The following is a 27,672-nucleotide window of genomic DNA, read 5'->3' as shown; positions in this document are numbered from 1 at the left end:
AACATAAACGTACATAACAAATGTATGTTTTTGTGTTATGGAAAATTTCTCTTGTAATGTCTGATCACCAGACATTGGTCAGAGTTGAAGTTTCACGAGATGTAGCTAGCAGCAATGTAGCCCCGTGGCATTCTGAATGCAGCAAACAGATGGTGTATAGAAAACCATGGAGTAAAATTAAAAGGAGGTTGTTGGCACTTAATCATTTATTTTCATATTAATGTTCTATTCCTGGTCTTTTTTTCTGCTGGGGATATTTATCACCAAATATTCTTTGGCAAAACAGCAACACACCTGTAGGTAACTTTAAACAATTAATTTTTTACACCTGAATGTGGGCATCAAACACACTATATACTGTATATACTACATGGCAAATTACAGAAAACATTAGTGAAAAACTGCTGATTTTGATTAGTATTGAAGGGCACATATCAAATGTATGAGTAATCTGAGGCCATAACATGTGACCAATATACATTTGTGTAAGAAAACCCAAGTCGATTTGTTTTTTTTTGTTTTGTTTATGCTTCCCTTCTATTCCCAACAATTGCATGTTGAATTCAAAACCTAGTACTGGGCCACATGAAGGCCTTGTTTGCTCTTAGACATCATACAGCAGCAGGAATTTAAGAGCCCTGTTAAAATGGAAAGAGCACATCATTCATACCAGTTTATTCATCACAATGCAAAAAGTGAAAGAGACAAAGCATAAATGAATAACAGCTCAGAAATGAGACTTAAAATCCATCCAGCATACAGTATTCAAGAGCTGAGAGGGAAATATAAAGTTTTTCCCAATAATTTATCAATTGTGACAAGATATTACAACTTGGATTTCATCGGTGTCAAGATCCCTCCTATATGTATTTGGACATTTGATGGGTGAGGATGTTTAATTATACTTTTGCACACTTCCTATACGATTAAGTACACGGACAAGCACGTTCTGGTTTCCTAAAGCATACAATTTAAAGGCAAAAAAACAACAAACACATTTTCTTTACATATACATAGTATTTAAAGCTCATGCAAGCACAGTTTGCAAGAGTGCAAAGCTAATGAATGCAGATACATTTTTACCATTAACCAATTTGGAACAAATCACAATTAAAAACAGTTACGGAAACACGAGACTTATATGGTGCCCTTATAAATGTACATGAAGGGAAATACTGAGGTGGAGGCCCAAACAGTACGCCCCAAGTAGTGCAGGAATGGTAACAGGACTGCAGGGGACCGACATCATGTGGTGTGGGCATATCTTGGTATGCAACAGTCTGTAAAGCCCAGAGTCTCTACTTGCCATAAAATTTCTTATTAAGCAAGAAAATGAGCAGGTTGACGTTAACTGTGGCTCGGTCGAAGAGCTTCATGACTGCCACGCCCTCGTACTGTAACTGCAGAAGATCCTGTAATTGAAAAAAACCACAAGTGCATTTTAAATTCTGCAGTGCAAATGATGAGCTTTATAATAAAACACAAGCAAATATGGTGTAATGGAGTTATGAAATTAGCAGAGAATAACAGCATGCGAGTGTTGCGACGCAGATATATTAGGTAAGGTACAGCAAATGGTGAGAGAGATCAACCAACTTTTACCTGGTATTCTAACATTAACGTCTCCAAATGGACTCCCATAAGCTTGGCCTTTATGTCAAACACTCCCACAGCCTCAGATGGAGAGATCTCAAAAATTACATTCTTATACCTGTGAAATATTGGGGGAAAATGTCACATATCAGAAAACATCCTCAGGTATTGTTTTTGTTCTGCAATCTTTAATTACCAAAAACATGTACACCAAACTCACTGATTTGCCTGTAGGTCATCGATGCCGATGAGGACTCCCTTCTCATGCAGCCGTGCAGCAGTGTATTTCTGGGACACCTGCTTGCTCTTTTTGGCCTTGTGGTCTCCAGGCTTCTTCGATACCCTGTGCAGTGGAAAAAATATATACATACACATCACAACATGCAGCAGCTATGAGGATGAAGAATCACACCCTCCTGAGCCTACATTCAGACTGCAACTGTAAAGACTGCATTGCGGAGGGCCCCACAGATGGATATCCTACTCACTTGCCCTTGCTGGCTAGATTGTCCATGCAGGTCTTGATGTACTGGTTGTAGTAGTCTATCTGCACATTGTAGAAGCTGGTCTTAGAGTTGAGGGCCGCGTTGGTCTGCTGAAGCTTCACAAGCTCCGCCTTCCTTCGCTGCCGATACCTCCTCTGGTTTCTGATGTCCTGTACAAATAAGACATTTGCAGATGAGCACGCCGACACAGCCAGTGTGTGAGGTTATATTACAGACGCAATACGGACACTGCACCGCTTCAATTTCTGCTAAATCTGGTAGAGCAAATCTTTCACATCCATCTATATTTCATCATTCATGTTCACTGATTTGTGAAATAATTTAGGGTTACCTTGGAGATGTCATTAATGAGATCCTGGTATCTGTTTTCTGGGTGGACTTTGCCCAACTCTGCCAGCCTCTGCAGGTTGCTCTTGATCTTCTCCTTCTTGCCCTGTAGAGTGAGGCTGTCATCCACCACCGGCTTGGCCTGCTTCATCTTCTCGGGGGTCTTGGCGTCGCGTTGGGCTCGCCTCTGCATGGCCCGCTGGTACTCTGCCTCCTGAAGGACATAAATGAATGGGGGAGTCAGTAAAGGGCACACGCAATGGCACTGTTGAACAAATGGGCTTTTTCCTCACTCCACACCGGCAAGTTCCCTCCTGCTGTTCACCTGTTCTGGTGTTGAAGACGATTCTAGGATTTCGGAGAGCGTTTCTCCAGGTTGGAACCGGATCACGTCCACAATGAGTCTCTTGGTGCTGAAAGGTAGATTGTTCTACAGCATTAATCTACTCCCCAAACAGTATGAAAACAATGTTCCGTAATGCTGTTAGATTCACTCGAGCTAGAGAGGAAAAACTTTTATTTACTTTAGGAGGAGACTCTTGGCATCCATTTCAGCGTTGGCTTCCCCGGGGACGTCAAACTTGTTGGTAAGGGTGAGGGAGACCTCGGTCTTCCCCATCATTTCCTTACTGGGGTCATCAGCAGGCAGTGGGCTCTCACCTGCAAGTACAGCATTGTAGCAGCTCATCCTGGCTACCGTACGCACCATTTATACGCCGTCCTCACAAGCTGTCTCCAGTGACTCACCTATCAGAGACTCTATGGTAGGCACTTCTCCCAAATCCTCTAGCAGCTCATGAAGCGGGTCGTTGTGCTCAGGAGCTATAGCATCCTGGTGATCCAGTAAAAGCTGCAAGGTATAGGGAAAGGTGGGGGAGATAATACTCATTAAGTCATGAAAACATCACGCTGGTAACAAGCGGACGAGACCACCTCGGTGGGGATAGATACGGACCGTGTGAGTATTGATGATCTCGCCGATGGAGATGTAGATAACTGGCTTGCTCACAGTGACCAGGTCAGAGTACTGGTCAACGTTGAACTTGTCCTCTAGCGACGGCACATCACATGCTGCCAAGAAAAACCGTCTGGCGGTAAAAATGAGTAAGTGAATATAGAGGCAAGCTTCCATGGACGTACAGCAATATGAGAACAATAAGAATGTGGTGTAAAGTCTGGGAAGAGTAGGAGGGTATTTGAAACATCTACCTAAATTTCTGATAGGAGTTGGTAAGGTACTCATTGATTGGGTTTAGATGGGCGTTGTCTCCAAGGAACATCTTGTTGGAAGCGGCGTGCTGCAGCATTTTAGCGATTGAACCCAGGTTCCGCCGCTGATCTGTGGTCAGTTGACCCCCTGCTGACATGTCGATGATGTCAAAGGCATCTGGGGCCACAATGGCCGGATTCATGTAGCGATAATACAGTAGGTTTCCAATGATCTGAAAAGACAATAACGCCATCACCACCTCACAGATAAATGGACTGACTAACAGAGGCTGGAGATTTCACATAAGCGAGCTCAAGGCGAGGATGTTGAATTGTTTTCCTTTCCTAATAAGTGGGAGTTCCTACAGTTCAGGAGGCCAGGAAAGGAAAACGGAACAGGAAGAATGAAAGCGAGACTGCAGGGGTGCGCGTGTGTGTGTGTGTGTGTGAGGAGTGGCGGCTCACCTTGTATGGGCTGACATGGAGGAGCAGAGGCCTCCAGAGAGCAGTGAAGGCAAGTGCAAAGAAGTCAGCTTGATGGAGTTTGGAGTGAGAGGGAAAGAAAAGGTCACATAAAGGCAGGAGGAGGGAGTGAGGGGGGCATAAAGAGCAAAAAACGCAAGCAAGTGACAGAGGGGGCGGGGTCAGAGTGAGAGAGGGGGCGGGGTCAGAGATAGAGACAGCCTTCAGCTTAGTGAGGAGACAGGAACACTACAGCTGATCTGAAATAGATTAGGTTTTCTAAATACTAAATAAAGCAAGATTAACTAACAAATTCCAAAGGCCAATTGCCTGTCTACAATGTGATTCAGTGCAATTCAAACCACATTTGTACATAGAAAGATAGCAAAGTTCAAGGCCTCTGTGCAAGCAAAAGGAAGATCAATCGGTTTCTGGCTGTGTTTTTACATGAAGAAACATCAGGAAAATACAAGCTCGCAACACATAGTTACTTTTATTTATACAAAAATGTGCACTAATCAATGGTTCAGCATAAGCAGAGAGAAGGCCTGGTCTGTGTTGATGGAGGTCTGTGACCACAAACCTTCAAAAGCTCATCCTCTGTGGCATCAGGGAACTTTTCATGAAGGGTGTCCTTCAGCACCTTGGCAATGAAGCGCATCCCATACCTGTAGATGAAGGCAGCGGGACTCCATCACTGACAGGCAGTCAATAACACACTGGCTTCCGCATAGAGCGTGCACAAAGAAACCGGTCATGTAAAGGGCCGGCATTTGAATATTCAAATGCAAACATGTCAGAAGTTGCTTTTGTACAGAACAGGGTGATTTAATGGCAGGTGAGGGACGAAAATGCATATGTGGTCTAGATGGAGTTCACACAAAGGGTCGAGAGACACAAGAGACACTCGAGAGCTGGATACCCACGGAATTGTGTCGACAGAAACTACAATGGCCGACAGGAACTTGTCCGTGACGTTCCGCATGTTCTTGATGGAAGCCTCCAGACGCGTGCGGACCTCCTCGTGACTCATGGCTTGCTCTGGGGTGACGTCGTAAGGCAGTTTGCTGGACAGGACAGAAACGGAGCAGACTTTATTTTAAAGCAGTGTAATCCATCCATCTCCATGTTTTAACTTGCAGTTAACCTATGGAGTCTACAAGTGCATTTCTATGGCATGTGATTCTACAGCCGATGCCAGTGAATGTGGTTTTAGTTGCTATTTGCACGTCATTTTAACTTTGTTTTTAACATTTAAACAAAGAGAACTCAAATGGTAGTTATGAGAACACTTAAAACAGGACTCAAATCTCATACTATTCACCATTATCAACGTGTCTAGAGATATAGTGTAATGGCTCCAACCTGGCCTCTCCTGTCTGAGACTCCATCTGATTCACCCAACTCTTGTAAATATCCACCGGATCGGTTTTGATGTTTAGCGTCTTGTCGTCCATGATTTCCTTGACTACAGGAGCGAGGATCTGTCTCAGGGCGTTCTGACCCCGAGCTCCTCTGTGAAAGCTCACCACCATCTTGATGACGGTGGGATTCCCAGTCACAATCTCCTGGATCTGGTCCACTTTCGATCTGTTCAAACAGGCATGGATTCATCTAACTGCTCAACTATGAAACTAAGCCAAACGACGACATTTTACTGAAGATGTGACATGGATACACGTCTCGTACTTAATTTCCTCCTGCAGTGCCGTTTTGAAGAGATTGAGAAGCAAGTATTCTTCACGCTGGTTGGAGGCATAGTTGTATAACGTGAAAATGACAGAGTCCATGAACTTCGTGGACTTGTTCTGGGGCATCTGGAAGATCAGCTTCGCCAGGTAGGTGGGATTGGTCTGTGGAAGAACGAAAAAAAATGTGAGCTTTGGACCCAGTTTCCACCTGCCGTTGAAATGGCAGTATGTGGAAGAGGTGTGTCGTACCTGCAGCAGGTAGAAGAGGTACTGGTAAGCCTCGAGTTTCTCTCGTTTCTCCTTGCTAAGAGCCTTCAGGCCTCCCTTGTGTTTGTTCATCATCATGAGGTTGGAGAGTTCTCCTTTGTTCTTCTTGGTGAGCTTCTTGCTGTGGGACACCACCTCCTGCAGCGTGATCTTGTTTTTCACCAGCAGGCCGATCTTGATGTCCATCAGGTTGAGGTCGTTCTCCAGCTGCTGGTTGGAGCGGATGTTGGTGATCACCTCCTCACGCAGGTGCATCAGCTCCAGCTCCTCCTGGAAATCCTGGTCGCTGTGGTCCAGCAGGTGCACAAACTTACGCACAACCGCCATCGGAGGGTCGTCCGCATTGACTGCATGGGAGGACCACAAACAGAGAAAATTTTTGATGAAGGGCTGATTTTTATTATTTTTTTGGCATTTTTTAGGTTGGAAAACAATTGTAATCCAGGCTGTAGTTTTGGATTTAATCTCAAAAAATACTCAAGGTATGATGAGTGGAGAAATTACACAAGCTTCAGAAGATGTACGCTAAACACGCTTACTGAGTGTCTTGTAGTCGTCCCTCGCTTTGTTGGCTCGGATGAAGGCCTGAATTTTCACCACATCATTAATCTGGGAATTCAAAAGAAAATATTAAATGTACAAGTCACTATGGAAAGGCAAAGCAACCAACACTAAACAAATACACAAGAAAAGAATCAGCTGTCTGGATATAGATTAAATATATGACGCTTCTTGTTATGAACCATTCTAATTATGCCGATGCTAAGGAAAGTGTTACTCACATGGTCTTTGAAGTATTGTAGGCGATCTCTGTACTTTTTGCGAGCCTGCTGCATCCGAACCATTGACTGGATCTGAGGAGACAATAAAGGCATCAACACAAACAGTGAAGTCACTTACTCCGCTTCAACACAATGATTCTACAGTGCATTTCGTCTCCTTCAGAACTCCAGGATTACTTGTTATGCATAGTGATACCTTGATAGCATCTTCGCTGTGATCCTTCAAGTACTGCTTCCTTTGAGTGAATGCCTTTCTTTCTTTGAAACCCTTCCAGTGGGCCTGCAGATAACATCAAGAGTGGAAAACAACGACAAAGGAGCTTTTTGTATATATATTTTTTTACATGCCTAGGAGCCATTTGCAAGAGTAAGGCCCCTAATGTACTTTCAGACGCTTTATTCCAGCATATGCAGCTATATTGAAGTCGGCAGATTACAGCAGCAGAGAGACCCACCTGAATGCACTGGATGGCTGGGTCCTGGGATTTCAGATAGTCAAGACGGTCTTTCATACCCCGCCTCACTAGGAAACCACGGCAACGTGCTTGCAGCTTGGCTATAAGGCTCTCATTGGCCAGCCACAGTTGCTCCCGGGTGTAGGCGGCGGTCACTCCGGAGACAGAAGACTAGCCGAGAAGAGACAGCAACGCTAATTATTTTTGACCAGAACCATTTCTCATACCTTTTTATCACTCGTCAGAAACACCTGGTTAGCTGGTCATAGCCACACCTGGATTTCATCCTTGTTCAGTTGTGTGTTGTTCTGCACAAAGTCAGGAGGTTCCTCCCAGGTTCCTTCTCTGGTACTCAGGTTGAAATAGTAGTTATGGCCTCCTTTCACCCAATGCTTCATCCAGTCACTGCCATTATCACCTGGGGAACACAGCCATTTGAATACTGCGCACCATAATTCGCTTTAACCTTTAAAAGAATACACGCATCCTGTAATGGAACACCAATGGCTTGGGAAATTACAAAATCAAGCACACATTCACTCTTACCTTCCTTCTTCTTGGCGTCCTTGACCTTGGCCAGTTCTTCCTGGTAGGTCTGGGCACACTCCGGGGTCACGCCATACAGGCTGGCACCAGGTGCCCTCAGGGCGCCCAGCGTCCTTGCTGAATCCCCACTATCCACGGCCTCGTTAATGCCCTGGATGGCCTGAGAGACTGCAGAGGCACAGCAGAACATTGGCATCCTCTCACGTCAATGCTAATGCCAATGACACCAACGTTAGCAACGTCTGTGTAACCCGGTTGCTCGGTTGAATGCATTCTTACACTGTAAGGCCTCCTCTGTATCTTTATTGGCTTTGATGATGGAGTCCTGGATCTCATCCAACCAGAGCACAGCTAATGGGTCTTGGGTCTCCTAAACCAACAGAACCACACCGAGTTGAAGTTAAAATATCAGTTAAGAAACCACTGAACTGACATAAAAGGCAGCTAATCTATTTATCCTTGTCAACTTCAAATTGCTTTATGCCTCTAAACCTAAAGACTTGGTGGGAAACAGACACCAGGTCTGTAGGACTACTCAGAACCAAGCGAGGTTTGGTTGGAGGGCCCACTATAATTGGGAAATACAGAGAATATATGGTTTATTTCGAGTTTTTTTTTTTTCCTTTCAGCTTGGCATGAACAGCAAATTGAAAACACCATAAACGTTAAATGTTCAAAAGTGACTGCACATTATCAGCAGACAAACACCACTCTGAAAACTAATAATACCACTTGATCTTACTTTACAATGAGCACTAGAGGGCAAACTTTCATTCTCTCCAGAAGTATGTTAATATCATGCGGTCATGATACGTGCCATGATTACCTTCAACAAAAATCAGCAGGATATGTCTAATTAAAGAAGTACTCAAACTGGTCTTACAATGTTTCAAATTACTGACTGTATATATTTAACCAATATTAAATTAACGCTCATAAGGCTTGCATGACTGGTTGCGCTAAACTGAGCAACACGGAATGCGTGAGCAAAATCAGATAAATTCATGATTGCATTGTTAAAAAGCGATAAATAGGAAATGACTAAATATTCTGATGTTAGTGGAGATAAAACTGTCTGGCTGTGGCACATCACCACCACCAGGAGGTGCTGTTCCTCCAACACAGCCTAAAGCCTGCATGCAGTGCATGGCTTCCGGAGTAAAGTGAGCAGACCGTTTTGCTAATTGGCCAAGGCTCCTCTTTGTGGCCCCTCCCTTCTGCTCTCAAAGTGGTGGAGTTTGTGGGTGAACCTCTGGGTCTGGTAATCAGTTCAAATAGGGAAACATTTTCTTCTGTGACATTGCAACAGAATAAGCAACACTGCATAAGCAACATTGAACTTGTGCAAAGAATGAAAGTAGCTAGGCACTGTGAGGGGCGTGCAGAGTTATTGTACAGATGGGTTTAGGCAAATGTAAACTGCTCATCAGAGTGTAACCAACAACCGAACAACGTTGCACTTTTGCGATTGCCAATCACAATTGAGGAAGTGAAACAGGGTGTGGTGAAATGGTGAGGACTACATTTATCTCTCCAGGGCCTGTCACAGCTTGATAAAAATCTAAAGAACTTACTATACTCCAAAGCTAATGAGCCAACAACAGTTAACACGTCCTCATTAACCGATGTGAAGATAAGATGACTTTATGACTGGCTTGTATAAATACACATCTGGCAGCATAAGCCATGAATCGCTCAAGTACGTTGCAGTTTTAACAAAGCATTTGATTCAGCATTTCCAATGGCCAGAGACTTGGCACTGAAGAAAAGCCAAGCAATGAATGCATGCGACATTCCTAATTTTCTCAAAATGCTGGGTAATTTATAACACAACAATCACCCAATGTCTGGCACCTATTCTCAGAGTGAAGCTCCAACACCTCCTCCGTACCCTCAGCTGCACAGCGCATGACACTGCAGAAGTAAAATAAATAAATAAATAGGAAGAAAAGAAGAAAAAAAAAAACGATCCAGGAACTTCCTCATATAACCACTTCCTGTGTCACAACCAGACCTGTAGAGTTCTAAATAAACATTACCCCAAGGAATCACCACTCAAAATGAGGTCAGAACCTAAAAACACAGTCTCAACACACTACTCCAGCGTGGAGCACGAGCATTTTGCCCATTTAAGGCAGCGATAAAGTCATCGGGCCCGTTATTTCCTTCTGTTGTGAAACCATCGCATGAAGGAAGACATTGTTTTCATAGCTGTTTTTGAGTCTCGCATGATTCTGAAAAGGGCATGGCAATTAAAAGCTTGGATTTCAGGAAATCTTCACAAATGCGAAATACTTCCATGTAAGTGTGCATGATGGCAGGCTACAATAACAACAAAAATGACAACCAAAAAAAAAAAAAAAAGCCAGTCATGGAAAGAGTCCCCACCTAAATGTGTCCGTGGCCATGGAAAATATTTTAAAGAGAAAGATTAACAGCCAGTCATTCCACCTGCAAGCCAAGATATTCTCTTAATCCTCCAGTTCAATGCATTTAAGTAATGCCACACTCTCCCAGGGTGAGCCCTTTCCGCTTGCCCCGAGTATGCCTAGATTCTTTTTAGTTTCACTGAGAGAAGCGAGACTTTGGTAGCTTCGGGTGAAACCAAGTATTAAAGGTTCCCTCCTCCCTAGCAAACATTCGTTCTTAAAGGGTGGTTGTCTTATGAAAATGAGCCAGGGACAGTTCTGTGGCCAAGGAGTTTGTTTGTTTTGTGCATGAACTGATGTGCTCGAGTCTGTCAGTAGAGAATATTATAGAACAGCCAGGATGTTTTCTTTAAGGGCATTGAAGAGGAACATGAGAGGGGGGGGGTGTGGACATAAATAACTCTAACCTAGACATGAATAGGTGGTGTGAAATGATGTCATCTAACTGAAACTCACTGGTTTGTGAATAATACAAACTGCAACGTACAGAGAGAGCAAAAAGCTGCCAACCATTGTGACTCAAGAACTGAAAGAATTATTTAAAAAAAAAATCAAGATACTGAGGTCATGTCTCTGCTCAATTACTCCATCTTAAACAGATGTGGTGTTGAGCTGCTTCCGCGAGTGTAGCGGAGCGCGTGCTTGGTGCGATGGCGAAGTGGGCGGAGCTCTCTGAACGGCGGAGCGGTCTGAACGGCGGAGCTTCGGCGAGGACGTACGTGAGCTTTCTCCCTCCGCGCCTCCAGCAGCTTGTCGAAGTAGTGCTGGGCGATCGGAGGATCCACGTCGGTCAGCTTGGCCGCAGGGTGCTGCAGAGCCTCCAGGGTCTTCTTGGGGTCGCCCTCGTCCAGGGCCTCGTTGATCAGGCCGATCGCGGCGATCCCTGCGGTGGGCAAAGCAGCGGGAGGGAGGTTAGCGTCCGCGGCGGGACGGCCCCTGGCGAGGAGAAGAAGCCGACGGGCCCGGACTCACTCTCGTGCTCCTCCTGGACGGCGCCGTTCACTTGGTCCACGCAGGCCTGGATGTCGTTCCAGGTCAGGTACTCGTTCCCTTCTTCCGTCGCTCCGGCCTTGAGACGCAGAAGCTCGTCCATGTACCTGCGCATGAGGTCACGTCAGCCATGTGGCATTCTGCAGCCTTTCATTCATCTCCAATAGCTCACACAACCAATACGCCTCCTGATGTTACAGATACCGAAAGTATTGGAAAACAAAAGATCTTTAAATGGTGGAGCGATTATTACATGGGACACGCTCTCATTGAGATGACCTTACTGCTGCGTTGGTTTTGGGAAATGGGACCCAGATCAGTTTAACATATAGAGGCGTGAATATAATATGAATATGAATAGAGGCATGCTATTCTATGGTTGGTGATCCTTGGGAATGTTATCAAGCCTCCAACATATGACCTTACATGTATCATTCTATCTTACTGACTCAACAAGTTCTATTCATGTTGGAAATAGACGGCACAGCGTTTTACCTTATTTGTGTTACGGGTTATGGCACGAAATGTTGTGAATTGTTTCTTAAATGTCAGGCCCACATAATTCCACAGAACTACAATAAGTTCAGGGCAGACATGGGGACTTAAGTTTCACTCCTCATCAAAGAGGACTTCAGACTTCCGCGACGCAAGGCTGGACGTTGGTGAGCGTCTTTTAAATTTGTGATTCGTTACAAATATTCGCTCTGAAAAAAGTATTATTGTGAAGTGATCGTACTCTTCCCTTCTTAAAGACACTTCAGATAAATCAGAGACAAAACGGAAAGACCACAGGCCGGCCCCGGTATCGGACGACGCACGTCCCGGTGTCTCACCTCTGAGCGAACTCGTCCTCCACGTTACTGAGACCCGTGACGGGGCTGCTCAGCTGCTTCCACACGGCGGCCCGGTCGCCCACAGCCAGGGCCTCGTTGATCACAACCACGGACGACAGCATCTCCACCGCCACCAGCAGCTCCGGGTGCGTGAGGGAGCCCTGCTCGGCGGGACACAACCGAGTCACATCGGGTGGGTTTGTCCTGATGTGCGGCGCGCATGTGTGTGTGTGTGTGTATGTGTGTGTGCTGACCTCAGGGCTTTGCTGTTGCAGGCTGAAGAGCTCTCTCTGGTAGAGGTCAGCAGCGCTGGGGTACACCTGAGGGAGCTGAGCGTCAGGGTTCATCAGCTCCTTCACTGTGTCCTCGGCCACGCCCCTCTTAATGGCCGCATTGATCCTGTCCACCGCCTGCAGCACTGAGCCACACACACACACACACACACACACACACACACACACAATACTCTGTTCACAAAGCAGTAAAGCATTCTGCGCAAAGCTAATGGGCTAAAGTATTACAGGAAATTCTTCAAAGGTTTGTTTTAAAGAGCCGTGACAAGGCACGTCAGCTGAGGAATTTTACACTATATGGTTCATACTTTTTGAATAGCCTTCTGCGATGTGGTTTGCAGCCTCCACCCCACTCTGTAGTTCCTCTTTGTTCAGGGGCTCTCCTGGAGTATTCTGAGCACACAAAACAAGCCACTAAACACAGAGATCAAATCAATCTGTAAATAAAGAATAAATAAGCACATAAGAATTCATCCGTGTCCACACTTCAAGGGAAACCACGTCGATTATGAAGCTGCAGTCACCCCAGCTTCGGTTCCTTCCCGTTACCTGATCTTTGGCCTCTCGGTCTGCTGCCAGCTGTTTGAGGTACCAGCCCTTATTCTTCGCCTGCAGCGAGCGGAGGCCGAGAGCGGGCGTGGAGAGGGCATCGTAGAGCTGGTTCTCGTCTCCGCTCAACAGGGCATTCTCCGCCGAACCCAGGGCACTGGACACTGCAACGGAGGACCCAATGTTCTCGCCAGGGGCCGTTTAACATTTCCAAAGATTTTGCGCGTGAAGACTTATGGGGAACCTACCATTGACTTTGTTGACGTTGCCCTGGATTTCAGCGTGAGTGAGCAGTTCCTCGTAGACGTCCCTCTCCGCATCCACGTTCTCCCCAATCTGCAAACAGACGGTACATTAGGCGTCCGTCTCGGGTCCTGCTACGTGGAGATCGGTTCACGGATCGTAGCAGGGCCGCTAGCTGTATACCCTCTTTCGGGAGTTGGCCACTTTCTCCGCCTTGGCCTGGTGCAGCGTGTTCTGGTAGCTCTGGGCGGAGCTCTCGTCTAGGTTGAGCAGCATGGCGTTGGGGTTCCTCATGGCCGTCAGCGTGCCCGCCGGGTCTCCGTGGTCGATGGCGTCGTTGATGGCGATCACGGCGGCGTGCACTGTGTCGATAAAAACACACGTGCTGACTCTCCGGCCTCAGGACCACATCGTTAACTTCCAGCGGACTGCAGCAGAAGCTTACGCCGGTGATTTGTCAAGATAATTACGCTCGGCTATGAAGATGACTGGATGGATTGATTATTGGATACTGAGATATTCTAGTTCAAGGTAGAAGATGTGGAAGGGCCTCACAAGCTGCCTCGTCCACCGACAGCTCGTTGGCCAGGATCCCCCCGATCTTGCTGAACGCCGGCATCTGAATGTTGTACTTCTCCAGCTCGATCTTCATGTTGTTGATCTCCTCCTCTGAGAGACAAGAGATTAGGAGGACGTGCACTGAACGCAGCAGTTAAATGCGATAACCAAAATGCTACAATTTAGGGGACCTGTTCTTTCTTTGCACATGGCTTGGCTTTAAAGCACTTCTCTACAGTACATGGTGTGATGTCAGCATTTTTAGCAAAGGGATGTGTTTTTAAGCAGGTAGCGTTTCAATCTCGTGTTTTTTCCTGGCCCTGAAAGAAAGCCCTGGACATTGTTCTCAGCATGGCTGTTCAATAAACCTCCTGCCATGACCTCGGCAGCCAGAGCGTGTCGGCCGGAATGGCAGGAAGTGTGCTTACAATCGCTAATGGTATCCACACTGGGGGCAGCTCCCAACCAGAGAGTTCTGGAACTTTCCTACTGGTAATGGAATATTTAAACAAAACAAAAAAAAAAAACCACCCTTTAGAGTGTCATTGAACCACATTTCTCCTGAACCAAGGTCAGACCACTCACCTGTGAAGTCAACCTTGCCATACAAGTCTGTGATCTGGGGGGCAAGGCCAAGCTTGAACAAGTACAGGCTGCAAAGAAACGAGAAAAGCGTGAAAACTGAGTGTGTTGTATAGATGTGCTTTGAGAGAACCGGAATGCCCTCAGCCAAACAGCACCGAGTTTACCTCATAAACATGTTTGTGCAAAAATGTTCCACCTCCTCCCCACAGGGAGCTGCTGAGAACCAAAGAAAGCCGTGCCAGCAATCACTGGGTCTCTCTGCGGATGGTGGTGGGGGGGTTTACCCCGCAGACCTTTCACCCCAGCCCCCCCCCACCCCCCACCCCTGCGCCGAGTGGCATCCTGGCCAGATTTATGGACTCGGCGCCAGGCAGCCACAGAGGAACGCAGACGAACACCCACATACCCCATCCTCCACCCCTCAGCGCTGCTACACACCTCCAAAAGTGCAAAAGGTTTCCTCATCACTTAGACCTGAATTCCAAAACAGATGTCAGATATTTCCCCTGGTTCACCGTGCACTTGGGCCTTAAGCACACGCTCATCTGGAAAAATGTTCCAGTGAATATTAGGAATGCCAGGTCCATAGGTGTTTCAAAAGCCAGACTAATCTGTTTAGACTGGCCTATCCTTGCCCACACACTGCCCTCTGGGACTTTTGATTTTAGTATATAACTTAGCATTCATAATAAAGTTTTGTGTTTTCATTCATTTACTTAACTACCATTAAATACTTTTTCATCTAATTGAATTATCCTACAGAATGGGTTTTGGAATGTAACTCATTTATCTAAAGATTATTATTACTCGATTTGAAAAGCTTTACACCTTCACGTCTCTAATTCTGAACTTGGTATGCATTAACTTTACATGGAAAAAGCAGTTGGCCGTGAGTACTTTAGCGTGTGCATGACCTCAGTAAAACACAAGTACATCAGCGCTCGGGTTTGGTAGATCATCGACTACCGCTCGACTCTGGCAGGATGAGGTGGAGGTGCGGTGAGTTTGGCCACCGGGGGGAGCCGTAGCGCGGCCTACCTGAGCGCATGGATGCAGTAGATGCAGCGTGGCATGTTCTTCCTGTCGTAGATGTCTGTGGTCTCAGGGTAGAAGATCTGAAGATGGGAGGAGACACGGGCAGGAACGTGGAGTGAGGGGGCGCTTTGATGAGTTTCTACAGACCTCCTTATTGTCACAACAGTTAGCAAAGCTTCTGGGCAAGCCATAGCATGTCTGGACTATTACAGACTGCAATAGTCATCCCACTGAGAGACAGCTTTTGTTCACCGAACTGCAACCAATGTCTCTACCTAAACCCTGAATGTGGTTTATTAAATGAACGGCAAAGCAGGCCTAAGAGGAGGACTTTGACACAAAACAGGCACCAAACCTCACATACACACAGGAAAACCATGACTGACACGTTAATGTCACTATAAGCCTGCATATCCTGTCTCTCTGCGAAGACCTTGTTGGCACCGCTCACCTTAGGAAGGCCTTTATTCTCCATGGCGTTCAACCACTGGATCACATTGTCTGTGTGTCTGAAGTGGAGACCAGTGGCCTACAGGCAGTACACAAACAAAAAACACCACAATTTTATAACTCTTACTTGTCTTTTATTATTTTTTGGCTATAGGTAGCAGGCATCAGCAGGGTCCTGGGAGTCGACCCTCTCACCTTGTAGCGCGTTTGCTCACGGTCGTAAATTCTCTTCAGGGAGACGATGTGCGGGGCGAAGAAGTTGCCGAGCTTGGCCAGGTAGACACCGTTGCGGAGGCCTTCCTCCAGCTCTGTGGTGGGGGGCAGCTCTTCATCCAAACATGCCTCCATCCAGCTGTGGCACAGGAGGACATGGCCATTTACTACGGGGAAGTGGGGGGGGGGGGGCTCCCTCCTTAGTCATATAAGGCCTCCGATAGCCAAAGACTATTAGCCTAGCATCGAAATCGTTCACTAAAAGGCTTAAAAACGTGAAAACTGAAAAGAATGCATCTGGGGAAGCCAAATTCAAGTGCAGTTTTGTAACGGCCGTGAAATCACCTTAGCATATTTGTTACTCTTGGCATGGCCTTTAAAGATTTCTGCGACAGCGACTCGCCAAGATGATCTCCGAGACGTTTGAATGCAGACACAAAAGCTCAAGACAGAAATGGCCACACAAGGGCCGACATTGATCAGCTCAGGACAGACACTGGTCAGCTCGCTTAGCCTTTGGCATACGGGCCAACGTCACATTCTGAATATCTAAACGACGGCGAACCCTAGCTTCACTTCATCTAGAGACTCGACTGGCAGAGCTTGTCCGTTTCCATGACAAAAAGGTAACAACATGGCAGCCGCCTCTTCACATGTTTGAGGAGTTCTCGAAATTCTTCCAAATGTTTCAACCCAGTCAAGTCATGCATTTTAATACACTCCCCGAATGCCTGCACATGACAAGGGCCACAGAATGCTTCCACGCAGTTAAAAGAAAAACAAACACTCATATACTTTGAATTTTATTCACCACAATATGGACATATAGAATAGAATGTAACCACCAGAATAAGGGCAAGGTATAGATATCTAGACAGATCTCACCGGCATGTGAACTGGCCTGGCACACGAGTGTTGGTGGTGTACAGTGTCTCCGAGTGGTTGGTTGTGTTACACTATCATCTTAAAATGGTTTTTGTTTTCAGGCGTGTGCTACGTCAAGCGTGATGTGACCTGCGGTGAAAGGTATGTCACCCCGTCTCTAGAAATGTAAAGCATTCTGGCTCCTTCTTCTGTGGAAGGAAGAGCTCCTCCTCTCTTGAGCTGCAAGCTCAAATGTTACTGAAGCTCGTGTGTGTGTGTACAGCTGCTCCGGTTCAGATGCGGCACTACGGCAGGCGGGGGTGGGTTTGGCCGGTGTACCGCTCCCAGACGGCCAACGAGCACAGCTAAGTGCAGGGAAAGAGAGAGAAGCCTTCTCTCCTGCATCCGCATTACGTCCCGTGCTCCACACAGGACGTGGGAGATCTGAGGGGAGGAGTGAGCGCTGTGAATCAGAGACAGACGTGACTGAGGCAGAAAAGAGGCCAGCCTCAGTGGTCTGGGGCTCCTCGCCACGACACACAAACGCCCTTTCACTGCTAACACAGACACGCCCGGCCGTTTATGTACTCATGTAACACACACACACACACACACACACGCACACACGCACACACACCAACCAACTCCAAATACACACCCACAAATTAGTCATTGCCGTAAGCAGGGCTGGGGAGTGTCAATAATTACGTATGACCACAAGGAGACGGGCCGTGAGTCAAAAAACTTGAACTGGCCTGAGAAATATTTTGCTATTGCCAGTGTTGTGTAGAATGGTCACACAACTGGAGGAGAGGGTGTGAACGGTAGCAGTGGAACTGTATTCAAGCGGGCGGGCTTCCTTTTCTAGAGACAGGAAGCCAATAAGCCACACGGTTCAGAGGTCACTCTAATAGGAAGAGGCTGGAGAGGGATTCTTGTCTGCAGAGGAAAAAACACGAGATATCTTTCCCAATTCATCACCTCACCCAGAAAGCAAAGTCCACAAACAGAAAGTTCCTTCGGCAACGCTCCAAATAAGCAGGGGCTAGAACTACAAGCTGAACTCCGGAGCAGGACTGAAGGATGTAGATGTCTTCAAAATGTAAACACGAGACACAGGCTGCAATTCTCCACCGCAAGGGCTTTCCACATTTGCAGACCTCAAACGGTCATTTTGTTGCACACACCAAGAGGCCACACTTGCAGATAACTCCACCCCGCTGAGGGACGGGGCGGAGGAAGCCCAGATTTTAGCCTATTATAATGCGCTTGCACCTAGTCATGTTTACCCAAGTGCCCTACTGTGAGGAGAAGCAAATCTGTGGTGAGTGTTATCTGACTACAGTGAAATGTGGAGGTGAAAGACACACCTGTTCCCTCAGTCCTCCCCCCCCCTCAACTTTTATCCCCCCTCCCTGCTCAGTAATCCAGCCCTGCCACACTGAAGCCAGAACGAATGGAGTGTCCTCAAATGACCCCCGACAGCAGCGGTCCTGAGATAAAGCAAGCGAGAGTGTGTGTGTGTGTGTGTGTGTGTGTGTGTGTGTGTGTGTACTAGAGAAAAGCAGGACCAGAGCATTTCGGAGCATGACATGGAGAAACTCCAGTGGTGGGAGGCAGGAGCACAGTGATCCCTGAATGATCCTTCACCAGACTGCACCTCTTTCACACTAGGTCTCTCTCTCTCTCACACACACACACACACACACACTTTGGCAGAGTTCAGAAAAATGCTCTTGCCTCCCGTTATCAGTCCTGCTTCATTCTTCCAGACCATCTGTATTTGCTCGTGAAGCCAAAGTTCTTAAGATAGGACCAGGAATAAAATGCTACAGAAAGTCTGGATTCTCACTGGCTGATCCTAGATGCATCAAATGTAGTCATTGTTCTTTCTTTTAACTAACAAAACTAATTTAGTCATTGATGATATTGCTAGTTGTAGTTAGCACAAAACAAGAGATGAGGGAAAAAAAAAAAGTAAGAAGATCATGTCTGGCCAAAAAACCAAATCCCATTTAAATTTTGTATAGAAAACTTGAGCTCTCAGTGAAAGTCATTTTCTGAAATTATATCCAAAACCTGATTACACAGGAAACTTTTGTTTTTCTTCATACCATAGATAAGCCTGCCAGAACTAGCTCACCCGCTAGCTAAGTCACTAAATGCTGATCTTCATCCAATAAGGAAATTTTCTTTGCGTTATGTAACCCGTGATTAAAGCATTCCACCGATGAAGGTCTCTACTACAAATGTTCTATTGAAGACTTATGTTGCACTTCTGTGGAGACACACCTGTGAATGTCTCCATGCAATTGTGAAATTCACAAGTATAGAGCCTGGAGTAAGTAGCATAAATGTCCAAAATGTGTGTTTATAAGACAATAATGCACAGCAATGTATACAACACTGTATGTGGAATGAGGACTATAGTTATGGCCCAACTGTCTCCCATCCTGGTCTGCAATCACCCCAAGGTCATCAAATAAACAGGTTGAGTTTGACACATGTGCACCGAGCGATTCGTGCATATTGCAGATTGTGAGCATTTTTCCATAGGCATCCCCGATATGTACAGCCTCTTGAAGAAAGACAGACAAGGACCGAATCTGATTGGATAGTTTGTGACCCATGTGTTATCTCTAAATCACCACAGTTACTAATTACCTCTGTTACTAGCCCCCCAAAAAATCATTTTCTTACAGGCCTACAAGAAGATTTACATAATCCATCCATGTCTTTCTATAAATCCAGAATGGAGCACATTTCATATACATCATTCCAAGTTGCATTACCTTCTCAAAACTAAAATCTCCTCCACAGAACAAGCACCACTTTGCCACATTCTGAACTACTGTTGCTGCTGGTTAGGTCTAGAAGAGGCACGTGATGAAAGTCCGACATGACACTAAATGTATGCATAATTCCAATATTTTTTTTTATCAAAAACATTTACGCTGAATTTTGCAACATATTGGTATGAACAGGCTATATATCTGCTAATCTCAAACAATGTTTTATTGACATCTGTAAAATATAACTAATAAATGTCTCCACTATATTGGAAAATACACACACACTCACACACACTTTAATATTGCTAGATAGATATTTCTCTTGAAGCCATTAAGTAAATCGGAGATAGTGAGAGAAGTGATTCCACATGGATTATTGGACTGGGTTGTTCCACCCGTTACATTCCAACACTCTTCACCTCATATCTTCAATCTTCTGAGCAGTGGCACAAGATTCTCTCCACGAGGTTGGGTGTGAAACGTTTGTTTCTGTTAGGGATGTATAGTGTAAACCTCACCAAACATCCAATGATTAATGATGACTCATGAAACCACACAGTCCATGATGCAATAAGGTAGAGGAACACAGAACAGCAGAAGTAACAGTCACACGCTATTCTGCTAAAATTGTGTTTGTATTAGGACTGAACTGATCTTCTCGCATTGCTAATACAGGTGTGACCTGAGGGGGGGGGGGGGGGGGGGGTCACAAGTTCCTGCTCGTTCTCCATGGAGGAGTGTGTTCGCTCACAGCCCCACGCTCACACGTTGGGCAGGGTCGTGGAGACACGGCAGCCCCCCAGCCGAGCCGAGCCCCGACGTGGCTGACCCCGCCTCCTCAGGGAGGGGCTCCGGCTGCGGGCCAGAGAAAGGGCCACATCGGCTGCCAAAAGCTGCAAGCCGTGGGAAGAGAAGGGAAAAAACAAGGGGGAGGAAGAGAGAGAGAGAGAGAGAGAGAGAGAGAGAGACAGAGACAGAGAGGGAGGGAGGGAAGAAGAGAAAGAGAGAGAGGAGAGAGAGAGAGGGAGAGAGATGAAGTGAGGCATAGACACAGCATGTGGCCTTTCCTGCGCACACGAGCACCAGCCTTCAAGGTGAGTAGACGGCTGAGCAGCAGGGAAGAGAAGACGGCCTGCAGTGGCACACGTGCTCCGCAGCATACGTGCTCGGCAGCAGACGTGCAATACTGTAGCAGCCCGCCAAGGAAACGGCTAGCGCGGTTCCTCCAGACTCAGCTGACAGAACGTCTCCGTTGCCCACACCCTTGCATTTGGTGCGTCACAAAAACTATTTTTCCCCCTACACAGACTCCAAAAACCTTTTTTCATCAGAGAAGAGAGAACCAGAAGGTCAAGTGTGGGAGTAGATCTTAATTTTCACCTCAGTGTGTTATTTAAACAGTGCAACCCCCCCCCCCCCCTCAGGGTTCCCACACAGTCCTTTCTCTCCCCCAACATTCACGTGTTCTCATGAACAAGAACAAAACAAGTACAATCTAATCCTTCAACAGCCTTTTATAAAGACCACAAACATAACAAATAACGTAGAACAGCCTCATTTCAGGTCAAACGTACCTACGTCATACTAAATTCCTTGTTGGAAAATATGGAAGGTGCAGGAAAATGACATTAGGAAAGCATTAAAAACGCAAATCTGGGTTTTACACAAATGACACAGTTTGTGAAAAGTGGACTTGCGATTCAAAACCTGGGGGGAAAAGGGCACTGTGCATTACAGTGAGCACAGCTGTGCACAGGCTCCCCTCAGCCCTTCAGGCAGAGGTGGGGCTCAGCACACAGGCCGGCATCAAGCCTAGCAGGCAGAGCCACAGGAAATTACACAAAACTGGACTTGCAATAACAGTATCGGTGGGCCATGTTCTCAACACAGAAGCCATTCAAGAGAAAGTCAGGCTAGTCCAACACTGAGCGCCTTCTGTATTTATGATATTACTAAATTGCTTAGATTAGCAGGGGAATTCCTTTTATGGGACATCATTGGATGATCTGCAAGGGAACTGTCTCAATCCTCAATACTCAGTTCTCATTTCTGCTCAGTTCTCATTTCTGAAGCTTTAGTACATCCCTGAGAAGACCCAACATCATTCATTCAAACTGCAGTTCATTTTTGGACCCAGAAAGGTAATCAAAAGATTATCAGAGTTATTAATCCATTTATATCAGCGTATGGTGTGCGATTTCTGGAAAACAATTACAAAATACAACTCATGAGGGTACATTACAGTATAGTTTATGGATCAGCAAAGCTTCTCTCTCAAATCTCACCAGCATGCAAAATAATAATAATAACAATTATTATAATTATTATAAATCAAGTGAAGCAATAATGATTCACTAAAAGCCTGCAGTGATGGAAAAAATGTAAAGTAAGAAAACAAAAAAACCCACAAGGCAGTAAACCTCCATTAGTGCTAACCAGCACATGTTCTACACCTACCATTACACCCTGTGCCCTCTCTCCCCTTCCACACTACCTGCAGGCAAAGCTGCCATTAATGTCATGTGGCACACCCCCACACACGTCCCCACCACATGTTGTGGTCTACAAGCAACCTTAACCTGACAGGAGAGACCGCAAACTTGATGTTGTGGTCTCCATGGATCAAGCAAGAGCTTCTCACATTAGCTGTCGAACTTGGTTCAGCCCAAGGGCACGTCATCAAACGTTCAGACAACACTCCAGAAGTAAAATAAGCCTGCACTCTCAACAGAATAGAATGAAAAACGCACCCCGCCCCACAAACCCGATTCGAACGCACTACCGCAGTTCCAAAACTACTAGAACTGGTCGGTCCAAAAGAACACCAGAGCTGGACTAGGCCGTGAGAATGAGCCGTTTATGAGACAACGCAGAGAGAAGAGCTCCAGTACACACACATGGGAAAGGCAAAGGCAGCTACTGGGATCAGTGGTTTTAGTGGTCACACAGTGTGAACCACCATTTCCTGAGGTCCACCCTCTGCGCAGTCCTTAAGTGTTCTATTAATAATGCTAACCTGTATTTGAACAGCATATCTAAGCCCTGTTTGAGGAGTATTTAGATACTCCTTTGAGGAGTTGTCATTTGAATGGCTCTCCATTCCAAAAAGCCAGTGTATGGAAATATTCCTGATAATACAAGTGGCGGATTTGCATCACGCAGTTACGTGAAAATACAGCACGCTGCCAACGGACGTTTAGAATCGGACGTCTCAGTGCATCTCCGCGCAAGATGCAACCCTCTGTTGTTGTTGCTGTTGTCGCCAAGCCAACGGTTTGCATTAAGCCGCACTCACACGCTTTTCCCAGAGAGCACCTGCAGGTGAAATTCTCCTCATACTAGCATTCCAGAGTCCGACCAGACACAGAACGACAACGGGCGACAGGCCTCCTCCTGGGACACGTCCTCACCAGCGGCACACGAGAGCGCGGGGACGCTTGGACTTTCAGCAGAATCACAGGCGGAGGGGTGGGGTGAGGGGGACAGTTGGAGGAGACATAGATGGAGGAGACATAGACATAGACACAGAGTATGGATTACTGCCCACACTAAAGCTGATAGAAATGTGATTTTGAAATGCTACATAGACAGTAAAACCTCAAGTTTAACTAGGTTATATTGTCACAACTTTCTAATTGAAGAAATGGACTAAAGAATTGTGAATTAAATCCTTAACCTGAGCCATACAGGATCAAGTAACCCTAAAATCACACAGGCGATATTACAGAGGCACTTTTATCTCCTTCACACACACGAAGACACGAAGAGAGACAGACACACCGGAACCAGTCTCTATGACAACCAAGGTTTCTATGGCTACAGAGAGATATTGAAAATCAACAGAGACTGAGTCACTTCCTCTTGTGTTCACTCTGACTGTGTGTGTGTGCATACGTGTGTGAGGGAGAAATCACGTATGTGGAACATGAGTGTGCACAGCCACACTACAGCTTTTCCACACAAGAGCCTCTGCATCCATCTGCAGTCTCCACATCATCCCGGGAAGGTAGGTGTGTGTGTGTGTGTGTGTGTGTGTGTGTGTGTGTGTGTCAGCACAGGCTGAGCAACGCAGTGTCTATGATGCATCAAGTCACCCAGTAAAAAATACTAATAGCATGGGCTAATGTTAACACAGCCTTTTCATTTCATACACAAACTATAGTGTACTGCAGTTACACAGCAGGGACAACATCTCCTCCAACCCCATCTGCATTCCTTATGGGTATGTACACAGATTCTGGCAAACCAGTAATAGAACACAACCATCAAAAAATGGAAAGATGATTCATGATTCAAGAACCATGGAAAAATCTAAATGTGTAGAAACAAAAGCACAACTAGACACAGAGAAACTCATTAATAACTGGGTACTGCCCTGGTGTTTCTTCTGTATGGCCTGCAGTAAAGCAGTGTGCTATGGTAACAACTGGTGGTCACAGTTCCACGTTTTAAACAGCAGCAGGTCAGAACTGTGGCGTGGAGAACATGGGCTATGGGCTTTGACAGACAGGTGAACTTGAAACGCTGTGGATTCGAACACATGGGCTTGGTGCGGAGATGTTACCGTTTGGCCTCCTCCAGGTGGCACAGGTACTCGTAGGCCATGTTCTGCTGCCGTCGCTCGTCCATCTCCTCGGCCGTGAGCCGCTCCACGCCGTCCAGGACGGCTGCAGGGAAGGAGAAACGTGGATGAGACACGTGTGAAAATGGCGAGAGGTGACCACACGGTGCCCAGAGCCCACACCACAGGTAGTGTCCGCTTATCCATTACAAACACCTCGACGGGGGGGGGGGGGAACCTTGTGTAACCCTGCTTAGTTAGGTAGTACGTTTCTGACCACAGGATGCCTCTTGGCTGGATGTCGTTGAGTGGCAGACCACTAGCAACCCAGCACACACGCAAATGACACACGTCAAGCCTACATTAACATCACTGTGTGTAACACAACCATCTGGCTACTTCGTCAACATTACTGCCACGTCCAAAACGGTCCACCACCAAACAGCAGCTGCATGTCAGATCACTTCCTGTGGTTAGATATTTAACAGTGCGAGGCGGGGGGGGGGGGGGGGGGGGGGGGTGTAAACAAATAGAGTCCACGGCTACAGAACATATGGGACTAAACAAACTGATACAATAGTAGGAGCTATAAAAAATGGTCTGTGAATGTTCGCCCAGTGTTTCTGACAAATGGTGTAAAGAATGTGGGTAAAGACTGGCGCCGATGCCATTTCATTAAAAGTCTGTAAGCAGCTCAATGTGGACAACACCCCCCCCCCCCCCCCCCCATTTATCTCATTAAATCAAATGACATTCGCTTTACAGATTTTCCAAGCTGTAAACACTTTCACCATGAACTGATATATTCATTGCTAGTTCTAGCCAGGCTGCCTTTAGCACTGATGAACTACATGTTACGCAACTTGGCAGCCCTGCCTGGTTTTCAGCTTCCTCAAGCTCAACATACTGAAATGATTTAAGGGGTCTGAGGTCCTGTGGAAAGGCAACAAATATCTATTCATTGCTCTGCTTTTCACATTCCAGCTGAGGGATAATATGTCATTTACACAAATATCTGATTTAACTTTGCAAAAATGCATACATGTTTAGAAGGCCCTTCATGACAGTGAACAGAGGATGTGGCATATTTTAATAGATATGTCAGAACAATTTACATTTTGCAGGTTGACATCATATATGATGAAAATCGTAAGTATCTCCACAAATTAAAGGAGCATTAAGTAATTTTTCCAGTGAGTCAGCTTCACATCATGAAACAGCCTTTACACTGACACCTAGAGGCCTGGATGATTCAGAAATACAGAAAAAACACCTCCATGTGGGGGACCTGCTTCTTTGGTGCACTATAAAGCAATTTCATTCATCATCTTATCTGAGCCACATTTTATCTAAAAAAGGAAAAATAATGAATAATCACTTTCATATATACTTTGCTACTTTTTGGTGTCAATAACAAACTTATAGCTAATTTAAAGTTTAAAAAGTACAGTCTGAGAGAGAGAGAGAGAGAGAGAGAGAGACGTGTCACTTTGCCATCACTTCATAACCGCTTACTATATTAAAGGCCGGAAAAAGTTAAAAAATCTTGCCTCTTGCCGTCTGTATTTGCATTGTAACTTGCCAAAAACAAACACATTGTGATACACGTTAGTATATCGAGCGGATCATAAACAAGATCAAAGGGTTCCTTATCTTTTAGAAATGAACCTGAACATAAAGACGGCTTTGTAATCTCTCAGGTGTTATAACCTGAGCGATCTTAACTCATACACCCTCTATAGAGCAGTCATGAGCTCACTGCCATGAATCATACCCAGTTATGATATCAGTGAAGACACCAGCACCTCACAAAACCGACCTTGGGTTTAGAACCCATCCACACAGCATTTGATACTGCAACCTGCTGTACGATTTCAGGTGATTTCAAGGGTTGAACAATCTCGACAGCTTGTATCCGTTTGGATTCAAGTTTGTCTACGTTAAGACGGTCAATTAACGCTCACCACAGATACAAATAACTAAATATTTGTCAAACAAAAGTGAAACAACTGCAAACCGAGACTGTTAATAATTCGCAAGGTGAGCACACTTCAGATAAAAAATATTCGAACTTATTGCTTATGAAAATGCGGAAGTCCTTAACCACGCTGATTCTTCGCTACACACCAGCAACACGCAACAAGAAAAGAAACCAGCCAAAAGGTGCCAGTCACTGCATGCAGGAGTCTTCACACACTCCGCGTTTACTGGGTTTACAACCATGCTGACCTGAAAATCTGTGCGCTTTCTGGGTTAAGTAAGAGGCAAGGTGGGTAAATAGCCAAGCTGATAAGGTTTTAATACTTACACCCATAACGTGGTCGCAGCCCTTCTGTTTCATCAGAAGTTGACATTTTTTCAAGATACTAGAACAAATCCTCAGTTCCTTGTTATTTTCAGTGAAGTTGCGTAACTTGATTTGTTTTTAAAAATCCTTATACTTGAACTTTGGAAGGCGACTCGAGGCCCCTTGATTCTTCTCGGTAAAGACTCCGAAACTTCCGAAAGTTTTTTTCTTTTCAACTCACTGATGTCATGGGTGTGTACCTTCCTAAATCCTGAAGTATGCGTTCCAGGAAACACCCATTAAGAGGTCCTCAAACTGTAACTGCAGCTCCCTCTGCTGGTCAAGATGCAGAATATATCTTGAAACAAATTGCGACATCTCGCTGAATAACAGTACCTTCGTGCTGTGCTAATTTCACAAATACTAGTACGTCTTTTAATTGGCAGGGGATGTGACAAATAGCCTTGTAAATAATAAAAAAAATCTAAACGCACAATTCCTTGAGTCATTGGTTCAACACAAGCATTAACAGTAATAAAAATTACTATAAGAATTTTTTTGTATGTCCTTTCCTTCACATGCACATGATAGATAGATAGATAGATAGATAGATAGATAGATAGATAGATAGATAGATAGATAGATACATACATACATACATAGATACATAGATAGATACATAGATTACAAAAGACTGACTTGTATAGTCACTTGTATATATGTATAATCTGTATATACTGTATATGTAATCTGTATATATGTATATATAGCTAGGATAGATAGATAGATAGATAGATAGATAGATAGATAGATAGATAGATAGATAGATAGATAGATACATACATACATACATACATACATACATACATACATACATAGATTACACAAGACTGACTTGTATAGTCACTTGTATATATGTATAATCTGTACACACACACACACACACACACACACACACAATCACGTTACACATATACAAGACTGACTGCTCAGTTGTTTCAGACTGTATTTCAAGGTGGTACTGGTGGTACTGTGGTACTGGTGGTACTGGTGGTACTGTGGTACTGGTAGTACTTACCTTCTTCCCTGCTTTGCATACTCCCAACACCTTTGGTTGGGAAACACCACCACTGGGAAACATTGGTATAATAC

General features: G+C 45.5%; 1 protein-coding gene across 1 annotated transcript; it reads right to left on the bottom strand.

Moving 5' to 3' along the window:
• Positions 1 to 658: 658 nt before the first annotated feature.
• iqgap1 (IQ motif containing GTPase activating protein 1) lies at positions 659 to 26,755 on the bottom strand. The gene is made up of 37 exons (XM_076997426.1): positions 26,542 to 26,755; positions 24,237 to 24,339; positions 15,999 to 16,155; positions 15,805 to 15,882; positions 15,357 to 15,433; positions 14,319 to 14,386; positions 13,731 to 13,844; positions 13,359 to 13,537; positions 13,181 to 13,268; positions 12,933 to 13,096; positions 12,692 to 12,776; positions 12,345 to 12,508; positions 12,091 to 12,251; positions 11,240 to 11,364; positions 10,987 to 11,150; positions 8,118 to 8,208; positions 7,839 to 8,006; positions 7,568 to 7,710; positions 7,293 to 7,463; positions 7,034 to 7,117; positions 6,838 to 6,909; positions 6,595 to 6,664; positions 6,038 to 6,402; positions 5,787 to 5,950; positions 5,463 to 5,687; positions 5,024 to 5,164; positions 4,681 to 4,765; positions 3,636 to 3,868; positions 3,382 to 3,514; positions 3,174 to 3,276; positions 2,951 to 3,086; positions 2,752 to 2,839; positions 2,431 to 2,640; positions 2,082 to 2,248; positions 1,814 to 1,936; positions 1,603 to 1,711; positions 659 to 1,412 (listed from the first exon to the last, which is right to left on the bottom strand). The coding sequence occupies exons 1-37, from the start codon at positions 26,585 to 26,587 to the stop codon at positions 1,299 to 1,301; spliced, it is 4,968 nt and encodes a 1,655-aa protein (XP_076853541.1). The 5' UTR covers positions 26,588 to 26,755; the 3' UTR covers positions 659 to 1,298.
• Between the last annotated feature and the right edge of the window lie 917 nt (positions 26,756 to 27,672).

Source organism: Brachyhypopomus gauderio, chromosome 1 (assembly GCF_052324685.1).
Source record: "Brachyhypopomus gauderio isolate BG-103 chromosome 1, BGAUD_0.2, whole genome shotgun sequence".
Taxonomy (NCBI): domain Eukaryota; kingdom Metazoa; phylum Chordata; class Actinopteri; order Gymnotiformes; family Hypopomidae; genus Brachyhypopomus; species Brachyhypopomus gauderio.
This window is presented reverse-complemented; position numbering and strand designations above follow the sequence as displayed.

What these genes read in the sequence shown, in the direction of transcription:
- iqgap1 (XM_076997426.1), bottom strand. Translation starts at nt 26,587, where the DNA reads ATGTCAACTTCTGATGAAACAGAAGGGCTGCGACCACGTTATGGGT. An exon ending in TGGCCAACTCCCGAAAGAGG is followed by an intron (nt 13,269 to 13,358) that starts GTATACAGCTAG and finishes GTCTGTTTGCAG; the next exon opens with ATTGGGGAGAACGTGGATGC. An exon ending in GCCAAGAGTCTCCTCCTAAA is followed by an intron (nt 2,840 to 2,950) that starts GTAAATAAAAGT and finishes TCTACCTTTCAG; the next exon opens with CACCAAGAGACTCATTGTGG.